The sequence below is a fragment of the Vigna unguiculata genome, chromosome 1, assembly GCF_004118075.2.
Source record: "Vigna unguiculata cultivar IT97K-499-35 chromosome 1, ASM411807v1, whole genome shotgun sequence".
Lineage (NCBI taxonomy): Eukaryota > Viridiplantae > Streptophyta > Magnoliopsida > Fabales > Fabaceae > Vigna > Vigna unguiculata.
Genome location: NC_040279.1, coordinates 19,548,811 through 19,569,386, shown reverse-complemented (window position 1 = coordinate 19,569,386; position 20,576 = coordinate 19,548,811). Strand labels below are relative to the sequence as shown.

General features: G+C 41.0%; 1 protein-coding gene across 3 annotated transcripts; it reads left to right on the top strand.

Moving 5' to 3' along the window:
* Positions 1 to 2,094: 2,094 nt before the first annotated feature.
* On the top strand, positions 2,095 to 5,545 carry LOC114164206 (teosinte glume architecture 1-like). 3 transcript variants are annotated; one of them, XM_028048794.1, is made up of 4 exons: positions 2,095 to 2,281; positions 2,697 to 3,122; positions 3,242 to 3,378; positions 4,667 to 5,545. In XM_028048794.1, exons 2-4 carry the CDS (start codon positions 2,764 to 2,766, stop codon positions 5,260 to 5,262), a joined length of 1,092 nt encoding a protein of 363 aa, XP_027904595.1. In that variant the 5' UTR covers positions 2,095 to 2,281; positions 2,697 to 2,763; the 3' UTR covers positions 5,263 to 5,545. The 3 variants fall into 3 exon arrangements, with proteins under 3 accessions (XP_027904595.1, XP_027904604.1, XP_027904587.1); XM_028048803.1 differs by lacking the exon at positions 2,095 to 2,281 and adding an exon at positions 2,303 to 2,435; XM_028048786.1 differs by lacking the exon at positions 2,095 to 2,281 and having other exon boundaries at positions 2,442 to 3,122.
* The last annotated feature ends 15,031 nt before the right edge of the window (positions 5,546 to 20,576 follow it).

The window sequence follows — 20,576 nt, the reverse complement described above, 5'->3', positions numbered from 1 at the left end:
TAATTTAAAAGGATTTCTTTGTACATTCGAGTTATATAAAGTGAGGGGTGATGACGGATGAGAAAAGGTGTATGTTTAAGTATTTCATTATTATTCTTAAACTAAAAATTTATCATTATATCCACCCTTTATACTTTTTTAAATATTAATTAAGTAATGTTTTTTACAACAAATAAAAACTACTTAAAAAGTATCACATTGCCAAATATTAAATATTAAAAAGATACACATTAGTTTCTAATAAATATAAAAAAAGAAATTGTAATGATATTAATATTAAATAAAATTATCAAATAAAAATTATATAAAAATGTAGAAATAAAAGCAATTAAATGTGTGTTTTAAAAGTAAATTGAGAAATTAAGACCAAAGAAAATTTCATATAACCGTTTTAAATTATTTAATAAATTAAAAATATTTTAATAAATAAAAATGGAAGTCGTTCAAAAATATACATGTTCATACTCTATTTTTATATTTAATTTTAATAGTCAAATATTACCTGTATTTAAACTGATATACATATCCGATTAATAGAAAATTTCTATTAAAATCAAGACAGATTTAGATAATAAAAAAAATCTCATTTTTTTTATAAATTTTCATAAATAAAATTAAATAGATTAATTTTTTATTTTTTAATTAATATAATATAATAAAGTAGTACTTTTTATCTAAAGTAATTTATCAAAGTTCTAGTCAATTTTTTTTCTCAATCTATCATTTTCCTTAAATAATACCTGCATAAACGGATTCAGTTGTTATCCTCTGTACAATATTCAATGTTCATATTAATTTCATTTGCAATATTTATTTAAGACAAAGAAAACCCTAAAAGAGATTGCGTAAGAAGAAAGTGGGAATCAACAATAATTCGTCGTCTTAAACCAGCACCAAAACCAAAAGTTATACCAATTAACCAATCCCTAAAGTGTGGAGAATATACGCTAATCATTTCTAATGAACTAAAACATTGTTGTTTTGTTTCACCTAAGCTTCTTCCCTTGGTTGGACAAAATAACTTGAGCCTGTTCAAGTCCAATTCTACCCACAAAAACCAAAACCAACAACTCATAACTCCCAATTCTATGTGTGTTTGTCTCTCTCTTCTTTTGTCATTCTTACTTTTCATTTGTTACTATTGCTGATTATCTGGAAAGTTGCATGTACAGTCCAAAGTTCCAGTCACTTTCTCCACCTTACTATATTTCCATTTGGCCACAACCATTATTCATTCTAGATACATTATTTTTAGGAGTGTTAACTCACTGGGTCATCATCAATTAAAATTTAGAAAGTTTTAAAACTAGAGTTTAGATGGTCGTGGATTCAACTCTTCCCCTAATAAAATTTAATAATTAATAATTATTAATAAAAAAATAAAAATTATTTTATAGATAAAAAAGTTATCTATAAAAAAAATAGACATGTGGTATATTTGAAGTTTTACTTGCCACTGTGTAGGATGAGACAAATATAAATTATTTTATAAGTATTCTGAGTTCCATGACTTGGGTTCATTCCTTCTTCTAGAATTTTTTGTAAAATCGGTTTATTACTATTTTTATGACCTTGAAAGTTTTATTTAATATATTGGGAAGTCAATTTTGAAAATTTTTCATTAGGTGCTTAAATTAATGTTTTAATTAGTTGTCAAATTTTTTCAATGTTTTATAATTAGATCTGCAAATGAAATCACCTTAAATTCTTATTTTCTAACCATTTAAACCGCTATAAACTAATTTCAAAAACGCAATTATAAAATTTCGCAATATCAAATATATGGTTGCAATTTTTGTAATTTAAAGACCTCGTTAAAATTTTTCAAAATGTTCGAGATTTAAGGATGAATTAAACAAAACTTTAACCAATGTGTGAGTTAAATTCGTTTATAAGTGTTAAATTTCTATAAATAAAAGAAGCAATTTTTCTTATCATTACTTTAACGAAGAATGACTAAAAAAGGAAGTCAAAAATGAAAGACCAGTGAAACTTACCGGTAAGAAAACAACAGGGAAAAAAAGAGAAAGAAAAAGAACAGTGTTTTGCATAATTTTTTGTTGAGTAAAGGTAATTGCTTCCTATTGATCCAGATTGTGTCCCCTACTCCACATCTAGAGCTCATTGAATTGGAGTTGGTGAGCCACTTTTTCACTCCAACAAGGTTTTTTTCTTCTCAGAGACAAACACAAGACATGTGTCTCGCGCCTTCTCTGCCCATTTTCTTGGAGGCCTTCTCTGCAGCTTTGAGAATTTAAGGGTTTAAGATTTACATAACTATGTGAGTTTGGTGAAGTTTCTCTCTGCGTTTATTTTTAAATGCGAAAGCTTTGTGTGTTATTTTTATATTCTCTCACAGAAAACAACAAAAGTCCTTGAATTGACATTAATTTCTTTTCAACCCCTTTGAGGGTCAAGTTGCATTTGAGGTTGAGGTGACGTTCATGTCTATAGTCTTTCAGAATATCTTCCAATATCCATCTCTTTTTATTTTTTCTTTCAATTTTTTGCAATCTTTTCAGTTAATGCATTTATTCTTTTGCCTTCCTCTGGGAACCCAATTCTGATTTCCATCTTGGTGTTGTTGATTGACCCCTTTATCCTGCTTTGGTTCCTAAGTCAAAGTCTTCTTCAGCTTGTGGTGATAACACAAGGGGATTCAAGTTCTGATTCCTGTGTGAGTGAGTGCCTTACAGGTTTGGCTTTGGCATCTTAAAAGGGACATAAAGCATCGTAGTTTGTGGGAGCAACTGACTGTTGGTTATGGATTGGGACGGGAAAGAGTTTGCCTGGGATCCACGTGGGCTGGAGCTGGCTAATGGTGAAGGACAGAGGAATGAAGCTGCTTCAGTGGATTTGAGGCTTGGTGAGGAAAAATCAGTCCCAGATGTTGCTAAGGAGCCTAGAGACTCAAAAACTGTGTCTTCGCCATCTGGGTCATCAAAAAGATCCCGCCTTCAGAATGGATCACAGAATATGTGTTGTTCTGTTGATGGATGCACCTCTGACCTCAGTGATTGCAGAGAGTATCATAGGCGTCATAGGGTCTGTGAAAAGCACTCCAAAACCCCAGTTGTGTTGGTGGGGGGCAAACAACAACGGTTCTGCCAGCAATGCAGCAGGTATTGTTTGGAGTTTGGTTATGTGGGAGTTGGAGATTTAGGGATTGGAATTTCTCCCCTTCTGTTGTTTGGTTTGATGTGTTTTGTAACATGGGGTGTTACCAATTGTTGTTGTGTAGGTTTCACTCACTTGGGGAGTTTGATGAGGTTAAGAGGAGTTGTAGGAAAAGGCTTGATGGGCATAACAGGCGCAGGAGGAAGCCTCAGCCTCCCTCTCTTTTCATGGCTGCTGAGAAATTCATGTACAATTACAAAGGTTTGTGCCTTTTGTATATTATTGTTAAATTCATCTCAGTTGTGTGATTGAGTTGAAGTAAGTGTGAGAGGATAACCCCCAATTCGAAAGAAACAACAGAACCCTGCCACCAAACTATAACCTTTTGGTTTTAAGCTGCTTAGTGCTATGAAGCTGTGTGAAAATAGAATTACAACTTTGCTTAAGGTTATTTATGCTGAATTAGATTATACTAAGCCAAAATACACTATTTGGATGTTGTCATGATAAAGCTAAGTGATTATCAATCTTTGACTTTTACTAGAAACTTAATTAGTGTTAGAATATGACATGTAGATCATACATGGTTCCCATGGAGTTTAATTGTTCGTTAAGTTTGTTGGTGGAGAAAAATAAGTAGAAGAGCATTTCTATTTCTTGAAACTCTTTATATGAGAGTAGAGACCTTTGTTTACGCTATAGTTACCTGTAGGCTGTCAGTCTATTTCCTATATTGACAGATTCAATGTTTTGAGCTATACCTTTGAAAACTAAATGCAATGTGCATAACATTTCATAAAACAATAAGTCACTCCTAATTCGGTTGTCATGTGTGGTAAATACGTAACCCCTTTTATTTTTAATTAAAGAAAAGGCCTCAAAAGCATTTTTTAAGGAATTACAAGTAGAAATGTATAATGAGAAAGTGTAATATTTAATGTTATAAAGCAAGTAGGAGGATTAGCAGAAGAATATTGTAGGAAGATTTAGAATTGAACAAAACCGAGGTTTTAAGTTAGAACGTAATACTTCATGCAAATTACCTAAACTTGCTAGGCCAACCCAAACGAGTTACCAAAAGTGCCTATAGAAATGCATTTAAATTTTGTCCTTCAGAATCATTCGTTATTGCTTCCTTAGTTAGTACTTCTTAAGTAGACACTTAATTAAGCTAAAAATAGTGTTATTCTCATCCTCTCTTGGAAAGAAATTATTAACGAAAAATGTAAATGCATTTAATGTTTTGGAAGTATAAGAAAATTTCAATATTTACCATACAACGGAAGGGAAGTAGAAGGATATAAACTTAAATCATTGGTTTTAGACTGATATTAAAGATACAAAAGCAAACATTTGAGTGAAAATAGAACATCTATTACTAATAATACAGAATTCATTTAGTTCCTTTCTTTGATATTAACAAAGATTGTTAAACTATTCTAGACAGTTTCATGTCATTTTTTTCATTAACAGCTGTTTCTTGTGATTATTTCCCATCCTCCACCAGTGTAATTAATGTGAACTTTTGCACTACCTTTCTGCAACTTAGGACCTAGAATCCTGCATTTTGGCAGCCCGGAGACATATGTGAACCCTATTATGAGGAGTATGTGGTCTGCCACTGCCAAAACTGGAGCTGAATCTGGTTATGATCCACCTCGACTGTTATACAGAATTGACAAGCACAAGCAAGACAAGGGACATGCTCTTTGGCAAGAAAATGACCCTATTGTAGGCAATGCTAATGAAGCAATGCTTGGAGCTCCCGTTTGTCAGCCTATTCATGGCACTATCACCCCATCAACCGGTGGAAAGAGCAGCCGAAAGCACTCTTCAGATGCAAAACCTGGATCCTTTGACTCAGGTTGTGCTCTCTATCTTCTGTCAACACTTCAATCACAAAGTCCAGAGTCGAGTATGGTGCAATCTAGCATCACATGTCCAATGCAATCTCCATCAGGATCTGTGCATTTTGATACTGTGAATGAATATGCCTACTCAGAAACGGAAAAAGATAATCCTAGTGGTCAAGTATTGGTTCTTGATAACACAACCAACCTTCATTGCAATGGAATGCTGCAAATGGGGTTAGATGGTTTGGTTGAAAATGACGACCCACTTACACTTCCCTTCTTGTGGGAGTAGGTGGCTAAGTGGTTATATCTTTTGGGAAATTTATGGATTCAAAACCTTATCTGTGTGTACTCCAATGCTTAAAGCTTGAACTTGTTGAAGCTTTCAATAAGGGTCCTTTGTTGCTATCAATCTAGTTGTGGTTTTGCACAATTGTTTGTGCTGATGAGGATGAAATGGATTGTATGCCGTTGTCTATTTTCTTTCATTTGTCATGAGATCAGTTTGAACAGTTCTTGAGTTGTTTCCTTTGATGGAAGATTTCAATTTTTATTGAGATTTTTGGTTCATGATAGATAACTATCCCATTTGATATACTAAAAAACTATCAAGATGGAATGCAATTGTCAATATAACTGTATTATGCATAGCTTGGTGATTATTGACCACATGAAGTAATGTGCACGACAAAATCAACGAAGTTGGAGTAGGGTCAACACCTTTTTTGAATTGGATGGATGAAAGGTGGCAAATGGTGTCCACTTTTAGAAAGAAATCAGAACCAAATGGGCATTCAGATGGCCTTTGTTCCATTAAATGATGGGGTTTGAAGAAAAGTTAGTGGTAGCACTGTATATCCAATAGCCATGGTGTTTTAAATTAGGAAAATAATTCCAACACTGTCTCTCAGAAGTGCCTTTGAATCATCCTACATTATTCTTTGAAGTCACTCTAAATATTTTCCTAGTATGCGTTATTTTTCATTTATGGGTCTGGAATGCTGCAAGCTAAGAGAGGGACCAATAGCTAGAAAATTGTTGATTTGACATCTTTCACTCTCATGGCTGTCAAAACTATAATGTTTAATTTTGCATCACATATGTGGCCAGCAATCATTGTTGCCGAGAGCAGGATCTGCATTATCTGTTGTAGTTTTCAGGAATATAGAATATAATAAATTGGTAGTTGTTTAAGAGAGAAAAATATCATAATTAATTGTAACACTAGGATTATTTTATACACTTCAGTTATTGCTTCCAGATATTAAAAAGTAGTTTTAGGTTAGTGAATTTATCACATTCTTATGTTTAGGATTAGTTTTGAAAGGTATCTTATATTATTGATTTATAGTAATATAAAAATACTCATCCATTTTACTTCTAGTTCCCATGACAAAAAGGGTGTGTGTGTATATATATATATATATATATATATATATATAAATGAAAATAAATTTACTTTACGAAAATTTATTTTTCATCTCCTTTCTCATATGTTTCTCTTTCCACTATTTTTACAATTTTAATTAAATATTTCTTTCATTTGAAAGCGCTAAATGCTAATCAAATGTTTCTAGAGATAATAGTATTCTTAAGTACAATTTCTGAATATTCATTTGTCTTTGATTGTGTCGCTGCTAAAATGTGAAAGAGACTAGTTGTCACTCTTAATTTGGATTTTTCTTTCTTTGAAGCAATATTAGGTAGGTTCTCTCTATTAGGGGTCAGAGGGACCACGTAGTCGGAAGTAAAGATTAAAGTATTTTATATATATATATATATATATATATATATATATATATATATATATATATATATATGTATATATATATATATATATATATATATATATATATATATTTTGCAAATTTGAGTCAATTTGGACAAATTAACACAAGTGTTATTAATTTATGTCAACTTTCTTTATTTATATAGATTGACAGAAATTTGCCCTTAGTTTACCACCTCTTAATACCATACCAGAAAAAAAACTCTATAAATTTATAGTGTTTTAAAATAATTTCTTTTTCAGATCAAAACTAAGGATAATAATAGAGTGGCTAGATGTTGTTTGGACTATTTACGTTTTTTACATTAGATAATATGAAATTTAAAATGTTAGTGTGTGGTCCCCACTACTCATTTTTCTCCCTGTTTTTTTTTCTCACTATCTTTTTTTAATGTTATCATGCCATACCTCATCTTTGTTTTAAGAAATTGATTGTAACTCGCAGTAGTTGAAGGACCAGAAAGCATTTTTATCTGATCAGTTTTTAAACAAAATGAGTTCCTAATCATTCTAAGTATTCTTTACTTTCTCTTCTTTATAATGATCTTGTTACCATTTTTGGTGAGAAAAGTGATTATCTCATCTTGGTTCAACATTTTGTTATGCTTGGATACTTTATTTTAGGTTCCTAGATTTTGGTTTATTATTTGATTGTAGAAATTGCTTTGAGGAAAAAGAATTACAGGTAAAGATAGCTATTTATATTTTGATAGAACCTTAAGATATATGATATAAATGTGAAGGTAATTTAATCACAAGAATTTATTCGGTATGTAGGGATGATATTTTGTTTGGAAAGTATTTGAATGATTGAAGCTGGATTTTATTTGAGTTTTGATTAACTAATAATGGCTTTAGAATATTTGGAATTGAATATTCTTATTGCAAAATTGATTTGGTGGCAAGATTAGGCATTGCTAAGGTATATAGCTATTAAAGCAAATTTTGAACATGTTTTTGATGAGTATAGTTGATCACTTGGGCCTAGCCATAGGCCTAATCAAAGGCCAATCATTATGCTTCTCTCATGTGCCTAAGAGCTTCACGACCACAATGGGCCTAAAGGACTCCCAAATGCTTATCTCATGGGCAGAGGAAGACATCAAGCTTCGTAAAAGTCCATTAGTATAGATTTCAATTAGGCCAATTGTTTAGGCAATGCTTTCAAAATAAATTTCTAAGAAGTAGTTTTGGAACATAATTCACCTAGTTTTTGCAATTGGATCCATTAGACCCAATTACAAAAGTCTAGGCTGAGTTGCATCTAGGTCAACAAAGAAGGCGTGGTCAAGCCACATGACACTCAGAATGGATAGTATTTTTCCACCTTCGTGAGTTGCCACATGACACTCTAGGAATGTAGAGTATTTTTCCACCTTCTTAAATGGTCACATGGCACTCGAGGAATGGAGATTATTTCCACCTCCTTGAGTACCAACATGTCTTTCTCCTATTGGCTTGGTCTCCAAGATAGCCAAAGTTAGGATTTGTAGGGTTTTGCATCTCCAAATTAGGAGACACCTTAGGCTATAAATAAAGGTGTCTCCCCTTTGTAAATTTCACTATTAAATGTGTAATGTTATGATGTTGAGATCACTCCACAAACATTCCTTTGAGATCCATTTAGCTAGAGCATTCTTTTAGAAGCTCCTCTAGCCCTCCTCCTCTAAAGTGGCCCAACCTCTTTAGGGTTTATCCACCACCACCCAAGCCGCCACACTCCAACCTTTTTTCCTTCAATTTCTTCTACACAAATCTGCCATGAAGTCTCTTCATTCCAGGCCACACGCCCAAGGAGACTCATCAAGTGATATTTAGAGCCAACTCAAGCCATACCTTGTTGTTTGAGCAAAGTTCTTGATCCTTTCTTCCAATTTTTGTGTTGTTACATCTTGTTCTTGCTTATATTGTGTGTTTCCACCGTTTATATTACTCTTATGTGTTTGTATGATGATTCAAAATCACTTTCTTGAATCATTCGGTGCATTTCATTAGGATTCCAAATTGTTTTTACTACAGCATTTTCTATATTTTTATTTGAGTTGTTTCTCATTTACATTCAATGATCCATTGCTATTTTGAGTTAATTTTCATTCGAGCATCGTATACTTGTTGTCTTAAGTCATGTTCCTTATATGTCAATTTTTAGGAGTTTGAACCATTTAAAGTTGCTATTTTGAATTAAGTCTTGCCATAAAAGCAAAATGCTAACAAAATCAATGTATGTTGAAAATGCAATATGTCTTGAAGCAATTGAAAGCCATTTTCTCCAATTGGTTGAGCTTTGAAGTGTCTTAGATGTTCTCTAATGAATCATGCTTGATATTAGACCATTATCACGTTCAAAGACCTAGCTTTTCCCAGTGCAATTTGTTCATATGTTTCAGTTTCCAAATCTGTTCCAATAGTTAAATTTGCATGCACACTTTCGAGTTTTGATTTATCATGAACAATTGGTCGGTGCTATTTCAGATTTGATTTTTTTTCCTCTTTTAGCTAAGATATAGACGAAAAAGAGAAAAAAAGAATCATTGAAAAAGGTTGAGAAATGAAAAAATTGAAAAATCATTGAAATAGAGGCTTATTTACACGTTTGTTGGCTTCACAGTGTGTGATAAATCAACTTTAGGTGCAATTTTGAGACGAATTTAATCTAGTTTCAATTGGTCATAACAAAGGTAGATTAATTCACTTGTTTTAGGTTCAATCTTGAAATTAAGACAAGCATCTTACCATTCAAGTACATTTGCTTTCTGTTTTAAGTTTGTAACTCTATTCTAGTGCCATTAATAGGTTCAATTTATTGTGGTAGCTTTGTTAATTACCTTTAATTTCTTGCTTGTCATTTGTTGTAAATTTTTTCTGTCTTGCTTAACTCTAATCTTTTTGAGTTAAGTTTTTGTTCCTGCAGAGGGACAAATAAGATAAGTTAGGCACGAGTGTCACCTTACTATGTAGTCCGCTATCTCCTTAGTTGGCCTCTTCCCATTCGATACATGCCGGCTTGAACCCAGGAGGGGCTACCTGCAGAAGAATCTCCGAAGCTCAAGTAAGTCAAAGCTCTCAAGAGTCAAATCAGCAATTAATGAATGCGTACCTTTAAATGATGGGGTCCACGTGTATTTATAGACATTAATGACGTTTGACCATTTCATGGGCTGGGCCTTGACTTGGGCTCTAGCTTGGGCCCCAGCTTGGGCCATGAGTGGGTCTGGTCCTAAAGCAGTTTCCAGAGGTGCATTGAAGTGGGTTAGCCTTCTAGGCAACTAGTCGGTTTTGGCCGGCTACTTGTCTAGATGGCTAGTGCTGGTTGTGTCCGGGTGCTGGATGGTATGTGGTTTTAACGTGTGTACTTATTTACTTGATTGGGCTTGGCTAGGTACAGTACACCAGTCCCCCAGCCTTGTCCGATATGGGTTGTCGGTCAAGGATAACATGTGTTGGTGAACTAGCAAAACCGGCTAGGTGTGATACACCAGTCCCCCAGCCTTTAAGTGTGATGAACAGTGTTAAGGCTATGAAGTGTCAGAAGGTAGGTGAAAAGGCGTCAGGTGGTCACATCGTTAAACTTTTGGCGCCGTCGTTTTTTATGTCATACATTTCATAATGATGGTGTCGCTTGGTCTGGGATTCCATTTTGGCGGGAAGAGTTTAAGTCGTTTGGGATCGTGGACTATAAATACAGCTTTGAATGCAGCTGATGGTTTACTTGGTTCATTTGCGAGTTTCGAAATCAGAGATCTTGTGCGCAACATCTTGTCCGACTAGTTCCCAAATTCTGCCGACATCTTTCCGTAAAAAATCAAACAGGTATGTCCAGTAGCGATAGCTCATCGTTATCTACGTCTAGTAGTAGTCAGAGTACTGAGTCGGATAGGAGTAGAGGTGACCGGCTCCGTGGAGAGGGTGTGAATGTTGGAGTTGGCACAAGCGGGGTGCCAATGGAAGTAGTGAGGGAGATCCGAGAAGATCCCCCTGAAGAACTGGAGGAAAGCAACTGGCCGGCTAAGGGTGGTTATGCGTGGGTTGCATCTGATGTTCGTGAGCAGTCATCCCTGTTCAGGTGGTCTCGTCTGCTGAATTCCTGGCTAAACTGTACACCCGTCATCTCTAGAGGGGTCAGTGGAGACATTGTTTCATTGGAAAGAGTGAGCGCCATAGACCGGGTATGCCATGGGCAAGAAGGGGCTACCGAGAAGTTCTTTTACATGTATATGTGCCATTTTTCTCAACTGCATATACGTCTACCTTTCGACGACTTTACCATGGGCGTGTTGCGGGCTTTGAATGTGGCGCCTACTCAACTACACCCTAATAGCTGGGCTTACTTACAGGCTTTCCGCATTCTGTGCGAGTCGCTGTACTTGGAGCCTTCACCTTATGCGTTTTTGTATTTCTATGATACCAGACCCCGGAGGCCGGCTACATGGTTGTCATTGATAAGTCGTCCCAGCATTAGCAGGTTGGATGCATTCTCCCAGTCTTTCAAGCACTTCAAGGATGGATACTTCAAGGTTGTGGTGAAGGAGGGAGGTGAGCAGCATTTCCTGAATGCGGATGGGAGTACAAAGTTCCCTTTCAGTTGGACCAATAACCCTTTGCGTTACAAGGATATGGGAATAGAGGAGTTGTCGTCCGGAGATAAGGAGGTGGTGGGGATGTTGTTAAGATTTGTGGATAAGTTGCCCACTAAGGGCTTAGTTAGGGTTTATAATTCGGTGCATCCGATTATAGATATTGAAGGTATCTGTTTATTACTTAAACTGTGTTAATGATGCTAAGTTGTTTTGATCCGAGTTGTGATATGTTATTGCAGGACATATGGCGCAGTCTGGCAAGAAGAACTTGGCGCTCTTTCAAGCACTGAGGAAGGAGATGGCCGCCAAGGCCAAGGAGGCTGGGAAAGCTGGTGTTCCCAATCTGCAGGAGTCCGTGATGGAAGTGCATGTACATGGCGGCACGAAGAGGAGGGCTGAGCTTCCGGCTCGACCTGGGAAGGGTAAGGATGTAAAGAAGATAAGAGCCGCTATCCTTGGGTCAGGTGATGGGGCGGGATCGGCCAGCGGGGAGAAGGCGCCGGAGGCCGGGCTAATCGAGTTGCCGGAGATATCCGTGAGGAAGGATATCTCGATAAACTTGCCTGATACTGTTGTGAACTCCATCGACAATATGGAGGTTGATCATATTGTGAGGACCATGGTTGAATTTGGGAGTAAGGCATTGGTGTTGGGTGGACGTGTGGGGTCCCTTTACAGAAGGGAAGTGAAGGAGGTGGGGGAGCTGCAGGGTAAGTTGGACAAGTTGGCGGAGGAGAAGGCGGCGTTGGAGAAGGAGAAGGAAGGATGGGAAGCTGAGAGAAAAAGGTTGGTGTCGTGGAAGGTTCGTTGTCTAGACTTTGAGGAGAAGTTGAATAAGCGGATAGGGGAGATGGAGGAGGACTATGAGGATCTAAAGGATAAGTATGATGGGGCTGTCGGTGAATTGGATGACCTAAAGAACAGTGTTATTCAGGAGCATATAAATGACTTTGAGAAGGGGTTGCGGCAGGCGGCCTTCTTCTATAAGGATGTGGATGCACTGGATTCAAGGTTTGATGTAGATAAAGATGTGGTCGGTGGAAAGCTGGTAGGGGAGGATGAAGAAGGTGAGGAAGGGGTTGGGAGTGAGGCGCCCGAGGCAGAGAAGGAAGCGGATGTGACCGTGGAGGGTGATGGTAACCAAGCAGCTTAGGATGTAGTTTTTATATTGTTTGATTTCGCAATGAATCCTAAGTCTGTAATAACTCGTACAATATTTTGATTTGTTTTTAATATGATGCATCTTGTGGATATATACATGTTTTGTGGTTGTTGATGATAGCATGTGATAGGAATATGAGATATGTTGTATGTGTATTTAAATAGGGGAACGTTGTTGGCGTTTTGCGAATTAAACACAAGTAGAGGGTGTTCGACCCAGGCCGCTTACTTGTGGTAAGGGTGGGGAACTTAAACGAATTAAGACACAAGTAGAGGGTGTTCGACCCAGGCCACTTACTTGTGGTAAGGGTGGGGAACTTAAACGAATTAAACACAAGTAGAGGGTGTTCGACCCAGGCCGCTTACTTGTGGTAAGGGTGGGGAACTTAAACGAATTAAACACAAGTAGAGGGTGTTCGACCCAGGCCGCTTACTTGTGGTAAGGGTGGGGAACTTAAACGAATTAAACACAAGTAGAGGGTGTTCGACCCAGGCCGCTTACTTGTGGTAAGGGTGGGGAACTTAAACGAATTAAACACAAGTAGAGGGTGTTCGACCCAGGCCGCTTACTTGTGGTAAGGGTGGGGAACTTAAACGAATTAAACACAAGTATCATAGAGCCATAGAGTAGGGAACCACTCATTTTATTGATTGAAATGGGGGTGCCTCGTTAAAACCTCCTTGGCCAATACCCTCCTTAGGGAAAAAAGACCAAGTGAGGAAAAAGAGTACACCCATGGTTACAAGTATGGTGTATGTTCAACTGAAATAAAACTTTAGGTGGGATACATTCCATGTGTTGGGGATTTCTTCCCCGGATAGTTGTTCTAGGCGATAAGCCCCACCTTCTGTGTCTTCTCGTATGCGGTATGGGCCGTCCCAATTGGCGGAGAACTTGCCATCCTTCTTTCTAGCACTACTGGCCATTCTCCATACTAGGTCTCCTATGACAAACGATCTCGGGTGCAGGTTTGCGTTATATTTCCTGGCGGCTCGTTGTTTGGCGGCGAGATTGCGTATTTGGGCTTTTTCTCTGAGTTCGGGAAGGAGGTTGAGATGCAAGGCCATGTTTTGGTGGTTGTGAGCTGGGTCGTATAGTTCTCGGCGCAGGGAAGGTTCGCCAATTTCTATTGGTATCATGGCGTCTGCGCCGTATACTAGGCTGAAGGGGGATTCGTTAGTTGACGATTGTGGGGTGCATCTGTAGGCCCATAGTACTTCAATTAACTCCTCTGGCCATCGGCCTTTAGCGGTATCCAATCTTTTACGCAGTTCCACGAGGATAACTTTGTTCGCCGCTTCCGCCTGCCCGTTGGTCTGTGGGTGTTCTACAGAACTTGTGATATGTTTGATGCCCAAACCGGTGTAGAACTTTGCTAGTTCCTTATCAATGAATTGTCGGCCGTTATCTGTTATGATGGTATGCGGTATACCATATCTGCATATGATGTCCTTCCACACAAACTGTTGGACTTGTTGGGCCGTTATAGTGGTCAATGGTTTGACTTCAATCCACTTGGTGAAGTAGTCCACGGCTACGATGAGGAACTTAGCCTGTCCTTTGCCGGGTGTGAATGGGCCTAGGATGTCCATTCCCCACTTAGCGAATGGCCAGGGGGACAATATGTGGTGTAGCTGCTCTTGTTTTTGATGTATGAGGTTACCGTGCTTTTGACACGGTTTGCACTTTTTGACGTATTCTTGGCAGTCCGCTTTTATTGTAGGCCAGAAGTACCCGGCTTTGAGAACTCTTGTGGCCATGGTGCGCGCTCCTAAGTGATAACCGCAGATCCCCTCGTGTAGTTCCTTGATGACGTACTAGGCTTGCTCTGGTGTGACACATTTGAGTAGGGGTTGGCCATATCCGCGTTTATAGAGGTCGTCGCCTACCATAGTGTACCTGGCGGCCTTGGCCATCCAAGTTTTGTTCGCGTCGGGCGAGGGGTTGCCAGTTTTGAGGTACTGAATGTAAGGGGTGGTCCAGTTTGGGCTTTGGGTAGGGGTGAGATTGTCTGATGGGGTGTGGGTTAACGTTTGGCAAGTGTGTGTGACGGAAGGTGTGGATAGTGTTTGCTGTAGCAAGGATCAGTTGCGGTTTTTGAGTTTGGTGCTGGCTAATTTGGAAAGGATGTCGGCTCTGACGTTGTCGGTTCTGGGTATGTGTTCGACGCGGACTAGTTCGAAAGCGGATTGGATGATTGCGCGGACTAAATGGTAATATTGTTGGAGGATGGGGTCTTTGATTTGGAACTCGTCGTTCAAATGACCTACTGTGAGTTTGGAATCGGTTTTGCATATTAGCTTTTTGACGCCTACTTCACGGGCTAGGGAGAGACCGGCTAGTATAGCTTCGTATTCGGCTTGATTATTTGATGTTTTGAAAGCGAAATGAAGGGATTTCTCGATGAGGATATCGTTGGGGCCTTCCAGTACGATGCCGGCACCTGCACCTCTTGGGTTCGAGGAGCCGTCTACATGAAGCGTCCATTGGTCCTCGGTGGGTGTTTGTTGTAGGTCATTAACGAAGTCCAAGAGACATTGGGCTTTGATGGGGCCGTGTGGTTCATAGCGGATGCTAAATTCGGAGAGCTCCACGGCCCATGACGACATGCGCCCGGCTAAGTCTGGTTTTTGCAATATTTTCTGAATTGGATAATCGGTCTTGACGGTTATGGTATGGTTTTGGAAATATGGACGTAAGCGGCGTGCGGCGTGGACCAAGGATAGGGCTAGTTTTTCTACCATTTGGTATCTGGTTTCAGGGTCTTGGAGTGTCCTGCTTACAAAGTAAACAGGGTGCTGGGTGCCTTCTGCTTCCTGGACAAGGGCAGCGTTGACGGTGTGATCGGTGGTCGTGATGTATACTAGCAGGGGTTGGCTAGTGTCAGGTTTGCGGAGGATGGGGGGTGAGGTTAGGGATGCTTTGAGCTTAAGGAAGATTTGTTCACAGTCTTCGGTCCATGTGAACCGGGCGGATTTCTTGAGGAGCTGGATTATGGGTTGAGTTTGTTCTGCTAGTTTTGGTAGGAAACGGGATATAGCTGTGAGGCGGCCAATTAGTCGCTGTACTTCCTTGATGGTGGTGGGGCTACGCATCTCGATGATAACCTTGCATTTTTCGGGGTTAACCTCTATGCCGCGCTGGGTTAACATGAAGCCGAGGAATTTACCCCGGTCCACGCTGAGTACGCATTTCTCTGGGTTTAGGCGGAGGTTGTACTAGCGCAGTGCGGAGAAGACCGCCTCCAAATCTGTAGCGTGTTGGTGATGGCTTGGGGATTTGACGACCATGTCATCAACGTAGACTTCGACACAGTGTCCCGCGAGGTGGCTGAAGGCTTTGTCCATTAGCCGCTGGTAGGTTGATCCAGCGTTCTTTAGGCCGAAGGGCATGACTCTGTAGAAGTAGTTGGCATCATCTGTGATGAAGGCGGTCTTGTGCATGTCTGCTGTGGCCATGGGTATTTGGTTATATCCTGAGTATGCGTCCAGAAAGCTAAGTACTTTATTTCCTGCCGCGCCGTCTACAAGGCGGTCAATGTTGGGTAGGGGGTAAGCGTCGCGAGGACATGCCTTGTTTAGATCTGTGTAGTCCACGCACATCCGCCATTTACCATTGGCCTTCTTCACCAAGACAACATTAGAGAGCCAGGTGGTGTAATGCGCTTCATCAATGAATCCTGCGCTCAGCAACTTCTCGGCTTCTACTTTGGCTGCCTGTCTGCGTTCTTCACCAAGTTTGCGTTTTTTCTGAGATACGTAGCGGGCTTCTTTATATACCGAGAGCTTGTGAGACGCGACGTTGGGGTCTACCCTTGGGAGGTCGGCGGCTGACCAAGCGAAGAGATCCGTGTTGTTTATAAGGATGGGTGTAATTGTGGCACGCTCGTCAATACTTAAACCAGTGCCCAAGTTGATAGAATGGCCGTTGGGGAGTTCCAGGGGGTTGTGTCCTTGACTGGTTCGAGGCGGGCATCTCGGCCTATTCTGGGATCTAGGTCTTCGCCGGATAAGGCTATGCGTGAATTAGGTGGTCGTTCGATGTGGTTTGTCTGTTGGATTGGGAGTTGGGGCCTTAAGCTTGCCATGTAACATTCGCGTGCCAAACGTTGGTCGCAGTGGATGGTTAAGATATCACCGGATGGTGCCAGGAACTTCATGGCCAAATGGGGGGTGGAGACGACTGCTCCGAGGGTGTTGAGGGAAGGGCGGCCCAAGAGTATGTTGTAGGATGTGGGTGCGTCGACTATTAGGAAGCGGATGGGGATTGTTTTTGTTTGGGTTCCTTCTCGAAAGAGGGTATGGAGGTCTATATAGCCCCGGGTAGAGACTTGTTCGCCAGAAAAGCCGTATATCGGCTCGTCATATGGGATTATAGCGGTGTCAGGGATTTGCAATTTTTGGTAAGTGGCCCAGTAGAGGATGTCAACTGAGCTGCCTTGATCTACCAGTACTTTTTTAACGGCATAGTTTTCGATTTCAACTGTGATGACCATGGGGTCGTCTTGTTGGTGGTCGAGGCCGTGAAAGTCATCATCAGTGAAAACGATGGGGGGCATACGTCGTCTGTGATGGGTTTGGGTGATGTGGTTGATAGATTGTATGTGGCGGAGGTGTTTCTTCTTGGCGGATGAGGTGGAGCCTCCGCTTGCGAAACCACCAGAGATTGTGTTAATAGTACCTCGCAAGGGGGGGTCGGCAGGGGTGATGTTGGTGTGGGCGGGTTGTGAATGTTGATCATTGGGTTGGGCGGGTTGGCTATTATGGTTGGCGGTGCTTGGTTGTCGTCTGTGGTCGTGGCGCTGGGGGTGGTGGGTTCGGGAGGAGGTGTGGTCATCTCTGCGGATGAAGCGGCGAAAATGGCCGGCGCGTACCAGCTCTTCAATCTTATCCTGTAGTGCTTTGCACTCTTCTGTAGTATGACCGTGATTGCGGTGGTATCGACAATACTTGGTCATGTCAGCGTTAGGAGGGGTGGTTGTTTTGCGTGGTGGGGGGAGGAGGTCAGCCTGGAGGGCTTCGTCAAGGATGCGGGAGCGGGCTACTGTGAGTGGGGCGTATCTGGTGAAACGTGGTTGGCGGGGTTCACGTGGACGGGTATCGGGGCGTGGGTGAGGCTGTGGGGTGGGATTGGGTACGGGGTTGGGATTGGGGTTGGAGGTGTTGGCGGCATAGTCGTTGCAAAATTTTGTGTGAAGGGTTTGCATTTCTTCCATGCGCACGTAGTCGGCGGCGCGCAGCTTGAGCTCGTGCATGGAGGTGGGTGGGTGAAGGTAGACGTTGTTAGCGAAGGGTCCGGGTTGCAGGGTGAGGGTCATGCATTGGAGTATCATTTCCTGGTTGAGGTGTGGTGTGCGAAGGGCTGCTTTACTGAAGCGGTCGATGAATGTTCTGAGAGGTTCATTAGGCTCCTGTCTGATGCCCAGTAAGGACATGGTGGTGGTTTGGTGGGGGCGGCTGCCGGCGAAATGTGTGGAAAACATGTGGGAAAGGGTGTCGAAATTATCAATGGAGTAGGATGGGAGGGTAGTGAACCACTCTAGGGCGGGGCCTTTTAGTGTTGTGGGGAAGGCTTTGTAGAAGACTGCGTCGTGGAACGTATACAGAGCAACATGTGTGATGTAAACTTTCAGGTGTTCATCGGGGTCGGTTTCGCCAGTGTAGCGATCGAGGTTGAATGGTTCCCACTGGGTTGGGAGAGGGGTGTTAGCGATAAAGTCTGTGAATGGGTGGCGGCGTCTGGGCTGGTGGGAGGGGAGAATGTGGGATGGGAGTGGGTGGTTGATCATGGTAGGGAAGGTGGAGGTGATGTTATGAGGGGGGATGTGGGTTGTGGGAAGATATGGGGGGTTGTAGGGTGGGATATACGCGGTGTGAAGCGTAGTGGGTATGTTGTGGGGAACGTGGGTTGTTGAGGGTGCGGTAGGTCCCGGGTGACCTGGTGGGAAGTGTTGGAGTTGTGTGGTAGTGAGAGGGGTTTGTTGGGTGGAGGTGAAGGTGTGGGGGGTGGGGTTGTATTCACTTTCTTCCTCTGTAGGTTGGAAAGCCGGAGACTTCACAGCTTCAGAGGTCTCTTTGGCTTTTCCTTTCAGGTCGGCATCTGCCTCGATCTTCCTCCTGAGGCGGGAGTTCTCTTGTCTGAGCGCTTCCATCTCTTCAGCGTAGCGTTTCTTGAGGTTTGCAAGTTCCTCTTGCATCTTCATCTGGCCGTCTAGGATGGCGGCCAAATCAGGGGTGACGCCAGAGGGTCCAGAGGGACCAGCGTCAACTTGCTTGCTAGCTCCAGCTTTGCTGCGGGTAGAAACCATCTTTAGAGAAAAGCGGGTACTAAGGGTGTTCGTCTCGGACCCCACGGTGGGCGCCAATTGTTCCTGCAGAGGGACAAATAAGATAAGTTAGGCACGTGTGTCACCTTACTATGTAGTCCGCTATCTCCTTAGTTGGCCTCTTCCCATTCGATACATGCCGGCTTGAACCCAGGAGGGGCTACCTGCAGAAGAATCTCCGAAGCTCAAGTAAGTCAAAGCTCTCAAGAGTCAAATCAGCAATTAATGAATGCGTACCTTTAAATGATGGGGTCCACGTGTATTTATAGACATTAATGACGTTTGACCATTTCATGGGCTGGGCCTTGACTTGGGCTCTAGCTTGGGCCTCAGCTTGGGCCATGAGTGGGTCTGGTCCTAAAGCAGTTTCCAGAGGTGCATTGAAGTGGGTTAGCCTTCTAGGCAAGTAGTCGGTTTTGGCCGGCTACTTGTCTAGATGGCTAGTGCTGGTTGTGTCCGGGTGCTGGATGGTATGTGGTTTTAACGTGTGTACTTATTTACTTGATTGGGCTTGGCTAGGTACAGTACAGTTTTTATTGTGTTTAAGCCTTTTATTGCTTTATTTTTCTTGGCTACTCTTTCGTGTGCATTAAAATTATGGTGTAGGAAGAACCCTTCCAAGGTGGCCCAATCTTAAGAGGTAAGCATATTGAAGGGTGGAGACGAATTTGAAACTCCAAGCCAAGAAACTCTCAAGGAAGCTTACCAAATACAAATTGATGGAAAAGGAGAGCTTAAACACCAAGAAAGAAAATAGTTGGTCTCGGAAATATAGCCACATTTGGTTTGTAAAAAAATTTCTTATGGTACATCTTCTAAGTTTAAAGGAATAGCCTTTTGTGAAATTAGCAAAGTAAGTAGCAAGGTAAGTTTTGGCTAGGTAAGACTTAGCACTTAAGGAGTCCATTGTGACTCACCTCTCTTCCCTGGAAGTGAACTTGTGAAACACTAGTAACTTTCATTATAGGAAAACTTTTAAAATTAAAAGATGTCAAAACGTACATCCAAACATAGTGCAAGAAGTTCTGAGGAATCCAAAATTGCTTTGAAAGAATTTGCTGAAGAACTTAGAGAAGTTAAACTATGGAGGGAAAGAGAGTCTCAAGTGAGGAGAGAAAACAATATTGAAAGAGAGCTCCAACTAAGTTGTCTAGAAGAAAAAGTTAGAGCCTTAAGAGAAGAAAGAGAGCAAAGAGCTCCAAGCATACATCATTCTAGGGGAAGTAGGAGTGGAGAAACTTTCTCTTAGTAAGAGTTATGACTAGAGGATTACTATCATCAGCTTTCTAACATTAAGAGGAAAAGAAAGGAACATACCCTTAGAGAAGTCAGGGTAGACTTGCCTCACTTCTATGGCAAGGATAATGTTGAGGCCTATTTTTACTAGGAAATGACGGTGGAGCAATTTTTTGCTTGTCATCAAATCAGTGAAGAAAGAAGGTGCCTTCGGCTACCCTAAGCTTTCAAGGGTATGCCATGTACTAGTGGACCTCTTTGGTACAAGATAGGATGCGCCATAATGATCCTACCATTAAGTATTGGAATGATTTGAAATATGCCCTTAGGGGGAGACATATTCCCTCCTATTACAATAGGCAACTCATGGACAAACTTCAAAGACTTCAATAGAGGTCTTGACTGTGGAAGAATATAGGCAAGAAATGGAGTTGTTCATGATGAGGCAAGGATAGTTGAAGAGGAAGATATTACTCTAGCTAGGTTCTTTAGTGGGTTGAACCTTGACATAAGAGAT

What these genes read in the sequence shown, in the direction of transcription:
- LOC114164206 (XM_028048794.1), top strand. Translation starts at nt 2,764, where the DNA reads ATGGATTGGGACGGGAAAGAGTTTGCCTGGGATCCACGTGGGCTGGAG. An exon ending in TTCTGCCAGCAATGCAGCAG is followed by an intron (nt 3,123 to 3,241) that starts GTATTGTTTGGA and finishes GTTGTTGTGTAG; the next exon opens with GTTTCACTCACTTGGGGAGT. An exon ending in ATTCATGTACAATTACAAAG is followed by an intron (nt 3,379 to 4,666) that starts GTTTGTGCCTTT and finishes TCTGCAACTTAG; the next exon opens with GACCTAGAATCCTGCATTTT.